Here is a 14,153-nt window from a genome sequence, read left to right on the forward strand (position 1 = left end):
AATGATCATAACCTGTGTACAGAAGACGTGCAAGTAAGAGTAAGCATGGACAGGTATGTACCCTGAGGCAAGCAGCTTAGCAGCTGAGTCAAAGGGGGTGGCAGATAACTCTTCCGTGGTGGGATACACTGGTGCTTCCTCGCCAAAAGGAGGCTATCGAGGTGAGGACAGTCTTCCCTACTAACGAAATCACACACTCCTCGAACTACATCGGTTTCTGGGTCACGGAGGACAGACTTTTGCCCAAACGAGAAAACCCCAAGGAAATGGCAGACTCCAAACTGGAAATGAAGGTACTATCAGAGTACCTTTGATAGTATTTACATTTAATAATATCCAGCAGAAGTGCATCGTTTCAATGGTCCCACGGGCGTTGCCACAACTGAGCTCTGACAAGTACTACAAGGCGACCCTGACTGTGGTATACCAGCACAGGCCACTAGTAGTCATGATGGGCACATTTTAGTCATTTAGCAGATGCTCTTATCCAGAGCGACTTACAGGAGCAATTAGGGTTAAGTGCCTTGCTCAAGGGCACATCGACTGATTTTCACCTAGTCTGCTCGGGGATTAGAACCAGCGACCTTTCGGTTACTGGCACAACGCTCTTAACCACTAAGCTACCTGCCGCCCTCTTACCTTACGAGGTCCGAAGCCTGCTGGTTCTGGGCTACCTGAAAATTAATTGCACACACCTGTTGTCCCAGATCTAAGTCCCTAATTAGAGGGGAAAATTTAAAACAGCTGGAACTGGATTCGAGGTTATAGAGTGAGTATAATTTCAAATGGGACACATGCACCGTCAATGAACAGGCTGAGAACTGTTGACATTTCATTTCAATTTATTGTATAAAATAAATCTACAAAAGTATAACTGCATTAAAGTCGTATGCACATTTATACATAAAAATAAATCAGATATTTCCGACCAATTAATACATATTGCATAGAACAAGGCACAGATTCAAGGTCAGTGATAAAAATACAGCCGTTTTTGAAAACAGGTCAACTTAAAAATCGGCGAGATGACTGGTAATGACCACATTTACTTCATTTTTTAAAATAAGTAATAAACAATCATGCAAAGAATAGAAGCAGCAGAAATTGCTTTTTGCCCTTTTTGACTGACAATAGAAATGCTTTGTTTTAAAGGCTTTGGATTACTAAATTCATCACTGACAAAGTTGTTGGCTAACTGTTTCCCGACTGATCGATTGCCGCAAACAGATGAGACATAGCCCAATACACACTTACGGCATTCACTTCCCTGAAAAACTAAATGAGGGTAAAATATATTACACAGCATCTCTTCACACATTACTATCAGAATTTCACTGCATGTTCTGTACAACCCAAATGTTAGTGTCATGTTTGAATAAATATGTGTACGCCAGAAATTAATAATAATAAATAACTTCATAATCACTTAGTACTAATTATTTTCAAATTTCTTGATGTCTGCAATTGTGTTTGAACCTTACAAGGTTACCCTAGTATTTCACTTGATATCCTTTTGAGTCAGATCAGTTGAGATTCAATACAGGAAAAGGAAACGTAGTCCATCTACAAATAGAGAGTTGAAAGCTCATACACAGCAGTATGATAAATTCAACTAACAAATTACGAATAACACATGAAAATATTGAAAAAACATGAATGAGGCCTATGAAAAATCCAATAACATTGATAAGCTGTCCAGATACAAAATATTCTAAAAGTACCCTCAATTTGGACACATCAGTGTATACCCATGGTGCTGTATGCAAAAGCTGTATATAAATGCACTCTTTGCATTTGGAGAAGAGAGACAATGTATGGCTGTAGAAATCAAGGAACATAGTAGTAGTACACAGACAAAGGCACTCAAATTGCAATCAAATAAAAGCATTCCATACAGTATTTTCAACATTTTGTTTCCATTTTGGAAAGGCGAGCACAATGCATGCACAGTGTAGTTAAAAAGTCTCTGGTGAAGTCTCGATATTACATTTTACAATTTCCGGACCCAAAAAATAAAATAAACAATGAACATTTCGCCTACGGCACTTTTTATCCGGTTGGTCGTGTTCATTAGGGCACACCATAGCAAAACGCTTCGCAACAGATATCATAAATGAGCATTTCTTATTGGACAAGCACCTTGCCGTTTCACTCAGTTTTCTTCCGTTTTGTGCCTATTGAACACGACCCCGATGTCAGTCAAGACCCCACCAGGACTTCCATGATGTGGTCGAGCTCGGCCAGGTCCATTTTGAAGGGCTGGTTTTGGGCCAGAGGGGGAGAGCCCGCCCCTCCCCCACTGTAGCTGGATAGAGTCTTGACCAGGTCGTCCGCAGTGACCATGGGGTTCGTTTTGGACACCCCCATGTTCGGGGGTATTGAAGAGGCGCCGCAGGGGTGGTTAAAGTCATACATGGAGGTGTCGATGTCCGTGAACAGAATGTCGTCCAGGGCAAAGTCAGTGAGGAATCCCCCGGAGGAGGGCGACATGTCTGTGGGGGCGCTGGGCGGGGGGAGCGGGTCTGCCGACATGGTTTTTGCAGCCTGGCTTTCGATGAGCAAGAGCGACTCCTTGTCCTTTGGGCTGTATGTCCTCCCTTCCTCTTTCACGTCCATCCCTGCTGGTAGAGAGGGTGGGGGCTGGGGTGAAGGTGGAGGAGACAAAGGCAGGGAGGAGGTAGTAGAGGTTGTCACTGCGATGGGGCACAGCTCCTCGATCTCCTCCAAAGCTGAGGAGAAGCTGTCCTTGGCGGGCGGCGGGGGAGGCGCTGACGGTCTCGGGGAGAGAGGGTGGTGACCCAGGGGGTGGGGTGAGGACGGCGGCAAGGCGAAGAACAGTGGCGGGTCGTCCTCCAGGAGCGAGGCCGGGGTCAAACCAGAGTCCAGCGATGACAGCGGCGAGAGGGGCGGGGAGAGAACGCCGCCAAACGCGGATGACGGAGCTTCGTGGTAGCCCTCGTCCTCGGTGACGTTCGGCACCGGCGGCGGGACGGAGAAGAAGAGTGCGCGCAGCCCCGCGCCGCCCTCCTCTTTGAACTCGTGCTGGATGCGGCGGATGACGTTGTTGATGAGCACGCGGCGCTGCAGGGCTGGCTCGGTGGCGGGCGTCCGCGACGGCCCATACAGCTTCATCAGGGAGATGTTTAGCACCGTCTGGCGCTGCAGCGTGTAGTTAACCCTCGAGTGGCTGCCCGGGGCTCCGGCCGCTGACGTGAGGAGCGCCTTGCCCTCCTCCAGGCCGTCCTCATCCAGTTTGCGCTTCACGCCGTTACCAAACATATATCTGTGGGAGAGACCAGGAACAAGGTGTCAGGAGCAAAACATTGAAAATGTTCTTCATATGTGAAAGTGGTAGTCAGTGAGGCATAGCTACGTGAAAGAATGACTGCTAGAGACGTACCACATCAAAACCAAGTGAGATAGATGCCAGTTACACTTGTATGTGATATGAGTGTTTAAAATTAACAAACATCTGTGAGGGGGAAAAGCCCTCGTTCATAGTTTTATCAGCAATACAACAAGCGGAAAACATCCACTTCTCACTCAAACAACACGAGTTTCCTGGAAGCAGAGGGGCTTCCTCGCAAACAGTGACAAGAAATGAGACGAGCAAGCAGCGAACACACCCGCACAGCGTCACAGCGTATTGGGGGGGGGGTTGGTGTCAGCTGACCAGCTCACATGTGAGGCGGCGTCAGCTGACTAGGTGGGTGGCAGCAAGTTCTGACAAAGTGGAAGCGTCCCAAATGGCACCCCATTCCCTATATAGTGCACTACTTTTGACCACAGCTCTATGGGCCCTGGTCAAAAGTAGTGCACTAAATAGGGAATAGGATGCCATTTGGGACTGCGCAACCAAGCTCCCAACTGAACCACCTGACTCAATCAGAACACGGCGCTAACAGACGTGTCAGCACAGGAAACTACCGACTTCCTGCCCGGACACAGCACAGAAAACAGGCAGAAATGGGCCTGCTGTTTTATCGATTTACGCGTTCAAAATGGTCACATTTGGGCTTACAGAAAGATATAAAGTCTTGGTCCCATGTTTCATGAGCTGAAATAAAAGATCCCCGAAATGTTCCATACGCACAAAAAGCTTACTTCTCTCCAATTTTGTGCACAAATTTGTTTACTTCTGTTAGTGACCATTTCTCCTTTGCCAAGATAATCAGTACATCCAACCACGCCAGCCCAGGACCTCCGCATCCGGCTTCTTCACCTGCGGGATCGTCTATATTATTCTTCTTTATTTTTTGTATACATTTATTGACATTTACAGACACACAGCACAACATAACCGGGCCCCCTTCTAGGTAGGAAAGGAGTAAAATGTATAGATAATTATGATCTTGGCAGATCGAGGTGGAGTTTGTCATATCCATTCCAACTCATTCACTCACCTCCCTTATTTCTTGTCAGCCTGTCTTTCTGAGATGAGAAACAGATAGAGGTCAGAAAACAACGAAGGAAAATATACTCTACAGTATCATACACACTAGGCTAGGGTTCCCAAACTTTTTTGGCCCACCACCCCATTTTGATGTCTGATGTCTGAGAATTCTCGCGATCCCAACCATGTGGGGGAAAAACAGTGTAATTAACAGCCAGTGTTTACTTTTTATTTATTTAGGGCTATGGCAATCAATGGAAAAACATTCTCACAGTATTTCTGATTGTCTTCTCAACTCACCATCACATACTTTTAATGTAGGGCTATGAGAGTCAGTTGATAATTTGTCTGACATAATGCATCTTCTCACCACCACTAATGAGATGGGTGTGCTTAAGGCATGTTGCATCAGAGCTTCTCAAAGTCAGGGGCCGTGGTCGCACCTCATCTCTGCAGTCACATCCAACCTGGATCGACATTTGGTTTTAATGCAGACGAGACCACTGATGGCGCTTTCAAGACAACTGGGAACTCTGAGAAATATGGAGGTGAAATCATGACGTCAGTGATCTTCAGGTCGGACAGTCGGCGCTCTAGAAAGAGGCCCGAGTTGGAATTCCGAGATGAATGACCGTTCAAATACATTCCCCGACTCGCTCTCCAAAAATGATTATTTTATCTGAATCCACTGATTTTGTCACTTATCTGTAGAATGCTTTTGTATTTCCCCTGCATGCTTGCGTTTAGTTCATTCAGTTTCCCAAATATGCCTGTTACATAGGCAAGGAGCCATTTTCTTTTCATCAACCAAGTCTTTTTTTTTTTTTTTTACATCCATTGTGAATGACAACAGTTCCTCTCTCAATGCGAAATAATCTTTCCAACACTCCTCCTCGATAACCACCAAGCCTTGGTGTGAAATAGAACATTGTCATGCTGTGTTCCCATATCTCCACATAGTTTTGTGAACAGGCCTGCGTGCAGTGGATGTGGTTTGATGTAGTTTACAATTGAAGTTACCTGCTACAGTAAGTATATCTCTGAGTTCTGTGCTCAGCTCTTTTGCCGCCAGTTGCTCTCGGTGTATAATACAATGCGTCCATATGGCAGAGGGAGACACATTCATAACTAGAGAGTGCAGAGATGGAGCCCCCATCTGTGCAAAAGCCCATCATTCGATCCCATGGAATCTGTTTTTCGTCAATATAGCCACGCAGCACACTGAACATCCCCTGTGATGTTTCATGCTTGGGAATCATGAGACAGAACAATCTGTCCTTGTGAATAGCATCCCCCGACATGTATAGCGAACAAAAGTCAATGCATGGGCATCACGGCCCTCACACACTGTTTTCACCATATCAATTGCGGCCGGTTATATCAAAGTGGTTCGCTCATAGGCAATAGTGTGTGGTTTCATAGCGTAGCGGGCCTAGCCATTCACTGTGGAATGATTCAAGTGCAACGACCAAGTGCGGCGTTCTCTGGTTGAATTGTATCTTTTAGATTTGAATAATTTTCATTTAGATTTTTAAGGTAAACTACATTACAATGATTGAGATAAAGACAATATCATAATATATTTATTTTTTTACATGATTTTTTTCAGGATTTGGGAAATTCTCCCACGACCCTATTTTCATATCAGGGGACCCCTAGTTTGGGAACTGTGCACTAGGCACTAGAACGCCTCCTAAACTGTCACCTAAGATGGAGCACAGAGCACACCTCTCTTGCAGTGCATTGTCTCCCTGGCACGTGTAACTCTACCCTGCTACATAAACTACTGCACACAGCCTGCGAGAGACTCGCCCCTTTCAGTCTGTTGTGTAACGTATGCTACCATCATGAAAGCCAGAGGAAAAGAGATTCACTATCGCATTTCCAAACCGTGTTCTTGTAGAGAACATTGCTGTGCGTGTGAGAGTGAGGGAGAGTGTGTGTCTCAGCTTTGCTTAGAGACACACACGCCAATTGGACTCTGAACACTGTGAGCACACCAAACCCCCCCCCACCCCACACACCGAGGAAAAAAAAAAAAAAAAAAGTGCATGCGCGTGGCTGGGGAAAGCTACCTCCACACTCGCCTGTTACCATGACGAATACAGTCAGCTGGGAATCCAGAGAGAGAGGGAGGGGGGACGAATGAGGTAGGAAGGAGGGACAAGCGAGGGAGGGAGGAAAGAACCTAATTGTTTCTCCACTCAGGCTGCCATCACTATTGCAGCTGGTGCTGCTGCTTGGATATGGACGTGGAGGTGAGAGAGCAAGTTGTGTGTGTGCAGTGCACATATGGAGTGCATCCCAAATGGTCCCCTACTCACCAGTGCACTACTTTGATGTAGGCAGGCTACATTTTGTAGTAGTTCCCTCGCTGCAAATACCATGCCTCCACATACCTCCCCCACTCAGTAAAATTATTCATCAGCCCCCTCTTCCACCCCTGCTCTGTGCTCTGTTCACTTATTCTTTTCACACGTGGGGCCCTTCGAGGCTGCCATCTGCTGACAATGTCTGAAGACTGGTGCGAGATGGAGAGAGACTGAGAATAGAGAAGACTGACAGGGGATTGTGGGTGACGGGGAAAAACAGGGTGACAAAGAGAAAGAGAGGAAAGGAAAGGGAGAGTGTTTTTGAGATATAGAGAAAACAATAGAGCAGCAATATAGTAATAGACACACCTTCCGTTGACAAAACAACACAAAAGTGTCCGATTACAACAGCATTCCGGCCACACAGAATGCTTTCTTTCACTCCATACTCGCAGCAGGCTTACAGTGATGGCACTCAGATTACACTCAGATTGCCTCGTCCCAATGTCCACCCCTCGAGCACATGACCACTTTAAAAACTCATGTCCCGACATGAACTTCTCGGTTCTCCAAGAGCTCTCTGTTCCAATACACCAGGGTCGTATTCATTAGTGCACACCGTAGTGCAACATGTTTTAACGGAAAAAACGAAAACAGGAGTTTCTTATTGGACAAGTTCAGGTAGTCCCTCCCCGTTTGCTTCCTAGTGAATACGACCCAGAATCCGTACGCATGTTATTGATAATTATTCAGTAATGTTATTTCAGCGTGTACTTCCATGAAGTGCCAGGGATTTGTAGAGCCCCATCTGGGACAAGGTCAAAATGTCATTGGATTTTTTATTTTTTTTAGGGTGGTAGCAGGCAGCTGCATGCCTCACATACTCAGCAGGCATCGTCATCCTGAGGAGGGTCTCGGTTGTACACCAATTTCTAATACCAACTCTGCAGTGCACACATAGGCTGGAAGAGCAATTCCAGATCCTGCACTTTTCTCAATGGCACACAGTGCAGCCTGCACCTGAGATTTCATTCATCAACAAGCCTAATCATTCTATTTTCCACACTATTTCTTTCAAGTTCTTCCAGACATCCAAGTCCTTCAAGACTGCAGTAAAAGTTAAACACATATTCAGCATGCAAGTATTTTCAGCCTTGATTTTGCCCAAAAGGTTCCTGGAAGAGAATAATTGTATGCCAGGTTGAAAGACAAGGTTCACTGTTGGGCTCTGGTCATGCGAGAAACCACACTCAGAAGCTGGGCTGGCCTGGCATTAGGGTTGTTTGCCCAGGTTTCTCCAGCAGGCAAGTGGATGCTTGTAGCACTGATTTACTGGGATTGTTTGGAAGAGACTCAGACTGCGTCTGAAACGGCACCCTATACAGTGCACTACTTTAGACCAGGGCCCTGGACAAAAGTATTGTACTATATAGGGGATAGGGTGCCATTTTGGACAGACCTTGTTTGGAAGAGAGGCAGAGTTACGGGGAGTTATTTTGATTGATCACCAAGAGGGGGATTTTGGAGCCAATTTGGCTGAAATATTTAGGTGAACTTCAGCCCTCCTGCTTGCATATTAGAAGAAAAATAAAAAGAGGAACAAACAGTGTTTACTGGAAACCAGAGCAGACAGAGTCAAGGAAGCAAAGGTGGACTTCAGTCACAGTCCGAGTCTTGTAGTAGTGTGGACTGTGTGTCTACCGTAAATCTGGGCAGATTCCTTGTGGTTGTTCGTTGCATGTTGGTAGCCCTTTGGTGGGTTTCATACTATTCTTTTTCATATTTTATTAATGCCTCAATCCAATTCTTTGGTGTTTTGATGGGCAATTCATAAATCTTTAACATCATTATTAAAACAAATGAAGGAAATGTTGCATTAGGCCTCAGAGTTGAATTGCGGTATAATCATTTCCAATGCATGCAACGGAACTCTACAAAAAAAATAGAAAACATCCATATTTCCCTGCGCAAATATGAATGGCACTCAGCCCTGCAGTTGAAATGCAAATAACACTTTGCACTGTTAGGTTCCTACAAGGCAGCAGCCAGAACTAGCCCTTTTTGCCACCCACATCTCTGAACCAGTGCTAAACTATTTGGAAATCTGAACAGCAGTAGTTAAAAGCTTTACAAAACAAAGACAGAGGGCTATATCAGATTCATTCAGAGGCCCCATTCTCCCAGTCACGTCTATATAAGTATGGCGTCCTCATGAACTTTTAGCCTGAACAGTTTGAAAAGGCATGTAGGTTTCTATTTTCTAAACTACTAGTTTGGCTTCCAGGAACTATGGCTCATCATCTTCATATAAAAGGTGACAATGAGTCACTCAAACAATCAGAACTTGATGACCAAGTCAATATCTGATGAGTCACGACAAAGCTATGGGCAGGTCTCAAATGTAAAAACATGCACCATTACATAATGCTCCTGTACTTACAAAGTAGCAATTGTACTGGGGCCCAAATGAACAGCAACGTTTTCAGTGTACAAAGTTATATTGGTGTGAAGCTCCTCCTCCCACTCCCTCAACGACTTACATGACACCAAAAAGTTGTTTTGTAGCCTAGGCCCTATGATCACTGTTGATATGACATGGCTCTAGCATTTGGAACGAAACGAAGTCGCGTGGGTGTCACTTGCTTTTTCAAATGTCAGAAAAACATTATTCAACAGGCAGACGGACTACAGGAAAAAAGAAGCAGACATTCCCACTACTGGAGCATTAACACTGCGGGAAATTGTATGGATGACTAGCCGACTAACAACGACTTTATTTATTGATAAATATTTTTAATTTAATGGTTTGGGTTTTCTGTAATGCCAAAACGCATGCTTGATCAATTCACTGTATGAACTGTCACTGACGTATCACTGTAGCTGTCACAACAGCTGCCCTTGACCTCCAAAGGCAAACGCCACAGATAGCCTATGGCTGTGATGGGGGCGCCATAGCCTACTCACCGCCACCTGCCACAAAGTACTCAGTCGGCTCTTCACTGAACTGGAGACTTAATAACAATATTACATTCTCGTTTCGAACATTAGGGCCTCCTTCCACATGCGATAATGTAACAGTTGCAACATTATAACAGACAAGTAGCAAAACGTAACAAAAAAGCCACTCAGACGGCGGCGCTCTCTCTCTCGACTCAAGACACAGCAACAATAAAATGCGACAAAATGCTTTTTATAAAAAATGGCAAACAGGTAAATAACGGCTAATAATTCATTGATACGTAAATCAACGCATAATTATTCCACGTTGAATCGTGTTTAAATAAGTGGTAAAGGCAACGCAATCATAAACTTACCACATGTAGTTCCAGCAAGGGTTTCAAATCCTGCATCGGGGTCAATGTGACGCCAAGAACAGAGGATCTACAACGAGGAACACGGGACATCGAACTCTTCGCCGTCGACGTCTATACTTTCATTTCCCCGCCGCGGTTCTCCAAAATAGCCGTGGAGCTCTACACAATGGCGAGATGTCGAGGAGACCGATGAGTCTAGTCACAGACAACTACCGTTCACTGAACAGCAAGACAGGCACTGCCTGAGCTATTTTTTTTTTCGTCCGATAGACATACAACCACACTGGCTAGGAATGACGTAAAGTGAAGATACGCTCTGAACGGACTGTGTTGACTGGTACGGTGGCACACGCCTCGCCCCATGTAGCTTGGGAAGCCGCTAGTGGGCGCTATGCATCTCCATTATTGTCTGGGCTTAATGTGCCCAGCCGGTAATACACTAGTGTGCCCCGGCGAACGGTTTGTACTTAAACCATTCTCAATTCAGGCTGCAAAGGCTTCGATTTCCTCCTTAACTCGATTTAATGTCGAGAAGGCTACAGAAAACTGGGAATATATGCGTACTTTCCTTATGAATTTTCCCCCACCATGCTAGAGTGGCTAAATGCTAGTCCCAGATGTTGGGTATCACGTTCAGCCAATCAGGTTGCAGCAGTCTGTTTTTTCACCCCTAACCTAACATAGCAGCGTAAAAGAAACAGGGATAGTTTCAAAATAAATGTTGTGTTTACTGTACATAGTTTTAAATTACGTATTGGATTTGTTGGCATGAACTCGTTTACAGAACATTATTCCGTTTTAATAAGATGAAACATTTATGAAGTGAAATTATAAAGTTACAATTTGATTTAGAGTAGAATGTATTTTTTTAACCCAGATACAATATGAAATTAACGTAATGATTGTTTTGTTTGCAGGTTTATTAAATGATAATTTCATAAATGTGTGCAATCTGAAAAGTGTATTTAACAGTCAAATAATGAAACAAATTGGATCAGAATGCTCTTACTAATCACCCTATTTCTCTCTCTCTCTCTCTATGCCTGAGGACACCTTGGCCTGATGATTCCTCCTGGCTTTGCCTGTGCCAAATCTACCGGGTCCTGCTGCTGACTACCTGGACTGATCCCTGACTATTATGCCCTTTACCACTACACCCACATACCTAACTAGCTAACTTAATTGCATATTATTTCGAAACTATCAGACCGGGGCTGCAGTCCAAACACGATATTTTTACCCCCTCAGCCCTCGCGCCAGCCACTTTCCTTTGGGGGAATCTACGTCAAACCCGGATGCAGTTTGATTGCCATCTTAAGTGGAGGTAAAATTCCCTAATGTTGCCCACTCCGCCATTGATTTAGCTCGAGGGAGCAAGTGAAGAACTTTGATCACTTGTGGGGTTGTTATGACCCACAATTAAACGCAAACTGTAGTCACGTGTCATACTCCGGTGGCCGCGAAGTGTGAAATGTAATCAACACGACTGCATTTTCGGCATGTCAGACAAAATTATTAAGCTATCTTGCAACAACAAAAAATATAGATGACATTGATTTTAGCGTTGGAAAATTGCCTTAGTATCGTAGTGAGGACCAAATAAAACGTAGCTAGCTTCATAAATATATTTTTTGGAATTCTTAAATGTATTGGAATAAATGACCAAACTATAAAACTAGCTAGCAAGCTATGGATAACTGCCGCTAGCTAGCTACGTTAGCTTGCTAGGTACATTAGTAGCTTTAGATTGGCTGTTTTAAAGCTCAATTTCAAGATTTCCACCAAGGACGTTGGCTCTCTGATCATCACTCTTCCTCGCTTGGGCAGGGTACACTCGGATGTGGCGATGTAAAACGTAATTCAAGGGTTGAGGGTTTAGGGCCAAGGGCTGTCTACTTTGAATTTGGACTGCATCCCAGGGGTTCGGTTTGTTTTACGCCTGCTACATTAGGTTAGGAGTGAGAAAACAGACTGCTGCAACCTGATTAGCTGAATGCGATATGCAATGTCCGGGACTACATATAGACACTAGCATGGTTGTGGAAAATTGTGTTTCATAAAGAAAGTACGCATATTTTCAATTTTTTCCCCGCCTTCTAGCCATTAAATCGAGTTAAGGAGGAACTCGAAGCCTTTGCAGGCAGAATGGAGAATGTTTTAAGTATGAACCGGTCGCCGGGGTACACGATTGTATTACCGGCTTGGCACATTAAGCACAGGCGATAGTGGAGATCGATAGCGCCAACTAGCGGCTGCCCAGGCTACCCCATATTCACTGACCAGACAAACATAATAGCATAAAATTAAACAAAACTCTATAAAGTTGGATTTTGTTGCGCTAGTATAAATATCCTAGGCTAGCCTATAGATCAACACTCATTGTGTGTGTAGGCAGCTTTCAGGCAGAATAATAATGATAACATGTAATTGAGAGAAATAGTCATAGACTATTCTTGGGAGCATTCTCTTGTCAACTAGTCTTACTGTGAGTGAGCAACCACAACTATGTAAGGCATCCAAGCTATTCAACATTAGACATCTTGGTATTAGCCAGTGTAATATTGTAATGCATTCTTTCTATGTTAGCTGGGGAAATTAAATGTGTTGACAATGATCACTCCTACAACGTATTACTATTACCTCAAAGTGTTATTTGTGGCATTATAATGCTTAGAAATCAAACCAGCAACTTTTTCTGAAACTCTCAAAATAGTTTTTAGTCAATTGCCATCTGTCACTCTGGCAACAGCTTCTCCATTGACAACTGGAGACAAATTTCAATTAGTCAAACAGGTTAGAACTATGCTGCAGCAGAGAGCTTCAAAGACAAACACATGGCCACACGTCCAAAACACCCAGGACATTTAAAACAAGCACTTAGTCAGATAATAGAGCATAAGCAAACTGCAGAAATAATCATTTTTATCAAGGGATTTATCAAATGCTTATATGCCCAAAATGGACGCGGGTCGTTATGTGGCTTTGCACACACCTTTGTGCAGACGCTCATTTAGGAAAGAATGATGTGAGCGCCATACTACTCCATTCTCTGGCATCTGTTCAATAATGTGGTGGTTATCCCCGAGTTAGGCAGAGCATGACATAATTGCAACCAGATGGCAAGAATAAAAACCGGAGGATTCTCCAACACAAGCAGCTGATTCCCTTCAAATTAATGCAGGAGCTGAAGATATGGCATTCCCATCTGTGACCAGTGGAACCCGTTCTGAACTTTGGACTGGTTCAAAGTTAAGTTTAACACCTCAGCGTAAATCAGCACAAAAGCCAAGGTTAAAAGTTAAGGCCAGAAACACAGTACATGAGTACTAACTAAGGGAAGTCAAGTGAATGTAGTAACATTTAAATAAATAAAATGACAATGGCCATTAGCAGTGCCACAGCTGGTAAACAGTCGTGACAGAAGGGCAGCAGTAGTCCGGGCTAGGGGTATTGCTGTCCCTCCTAGGGGCAAGAGAGGGGGGCCTGGGTTGCCAGTTGTGAGCGGAACGAGCGCTGCTCTCCTATTTTGGGCCTGGCACCAGTTGAGACAGGGTTGCAGGGCTCCTGCAGTCATCATGGTCTCTCTCCCCTCTCACGTTTCACCCGACCGTCCGTCCACCCACAGACAGACGGACCCGAGACTGTACAGAGAGCTGCCTTATGACTTCAACCCCAACCCCAATCAGAGCCCATGCAGGAAATGGACATCTCATTATACATAACTTGTAATTACGCGTGGAAACAAAATTAAGCTGAATGAAAGACGCAGCCCTGAGGGATGCCTGCCTTTTGATCCGCCAATAGAGTAGCAGTTGTCTAATCACAACAACCATGATGGTACTGGAGCAGAGTGTAGAGGCATGGCGAGAGACCGAGACCTCTACTTTGAGAATGCAAGCAATTGTAGGACAGGTTAGAGAACGGAAGAGGGTGCAGAGAAGTTGCAAGATAATGGTTGAAGTTGTGGTCTCTTGCGGCCATATTACATGAAACTGTCAAGAGTATGACATAATAAGATATAAATGTAAATAAAGAAAATGCAAGATAGTGGGAGAAGTTGCTACATCTGACAAACAAGACACCCATATTTCATGGAACTGCCAAAGAAATAAGAGGTGTCAATTAAGGCTCCTA

General features: G+C 44.4%; 1 protein-coding gene across 1 annotated transcript; it reads right to left on the bottom strand.

Moving 5' to 3' along the window:
* Positions 1 to 824: 824 nt before the first annotated feature.
* Positions 825 to 10,329, bottom strand: LOC123481239 (SERTA domain-containing protein 2-like). Its single transcript, XM_045212478.1, has 2 exons — positions 10,020 to 10,329; positions 825 to 3,283 (listed from the first exon to the last, which is right to left on the bottom strand). The coding sequence occupies exon 2, from the start codon at positions 3,277 to 3,279 to the stop codon at positions 2,200 to 2,202; it is 1,080 nt and encodes a 359-aa protein (XP_045068413.1). The 5' UTR covers positions 3,280 to 3,283; positions 10,020 to 10,329; the 3' UTR covers positions 825 to 2,199.
* Between the last annotated feature and the right edge of the window lie 3,824 nt (positions 10,330 to 14,153).

The sequence above is a fragment of the Coregonus clupeaformis genome, unplaced genomic scaffold (genome assembly GCF_020615455.1).
Source record: "Coregonus clupeaformis isolate EN_2021a unplaced genomic scaffold, ASM2061545v1 scaf0018, whole genome shotgun sequence".
NCBI classification, from domain to species: Eukaryota; Metazoa; Chordata; class Actinopteri; order Salmoniformes; family Salmonidae; genus Coregonus; species Coregonus clupeaformis.

Coding starts and splice junctions, on each gene's coding strand:
- LOC123481239 (XM_045212478.1), bottom strand. CDS start 3,279: ATGTTTGGTAACGGCGTGAAGCGCAAACTGGATGAGGACGGCCTGGAG.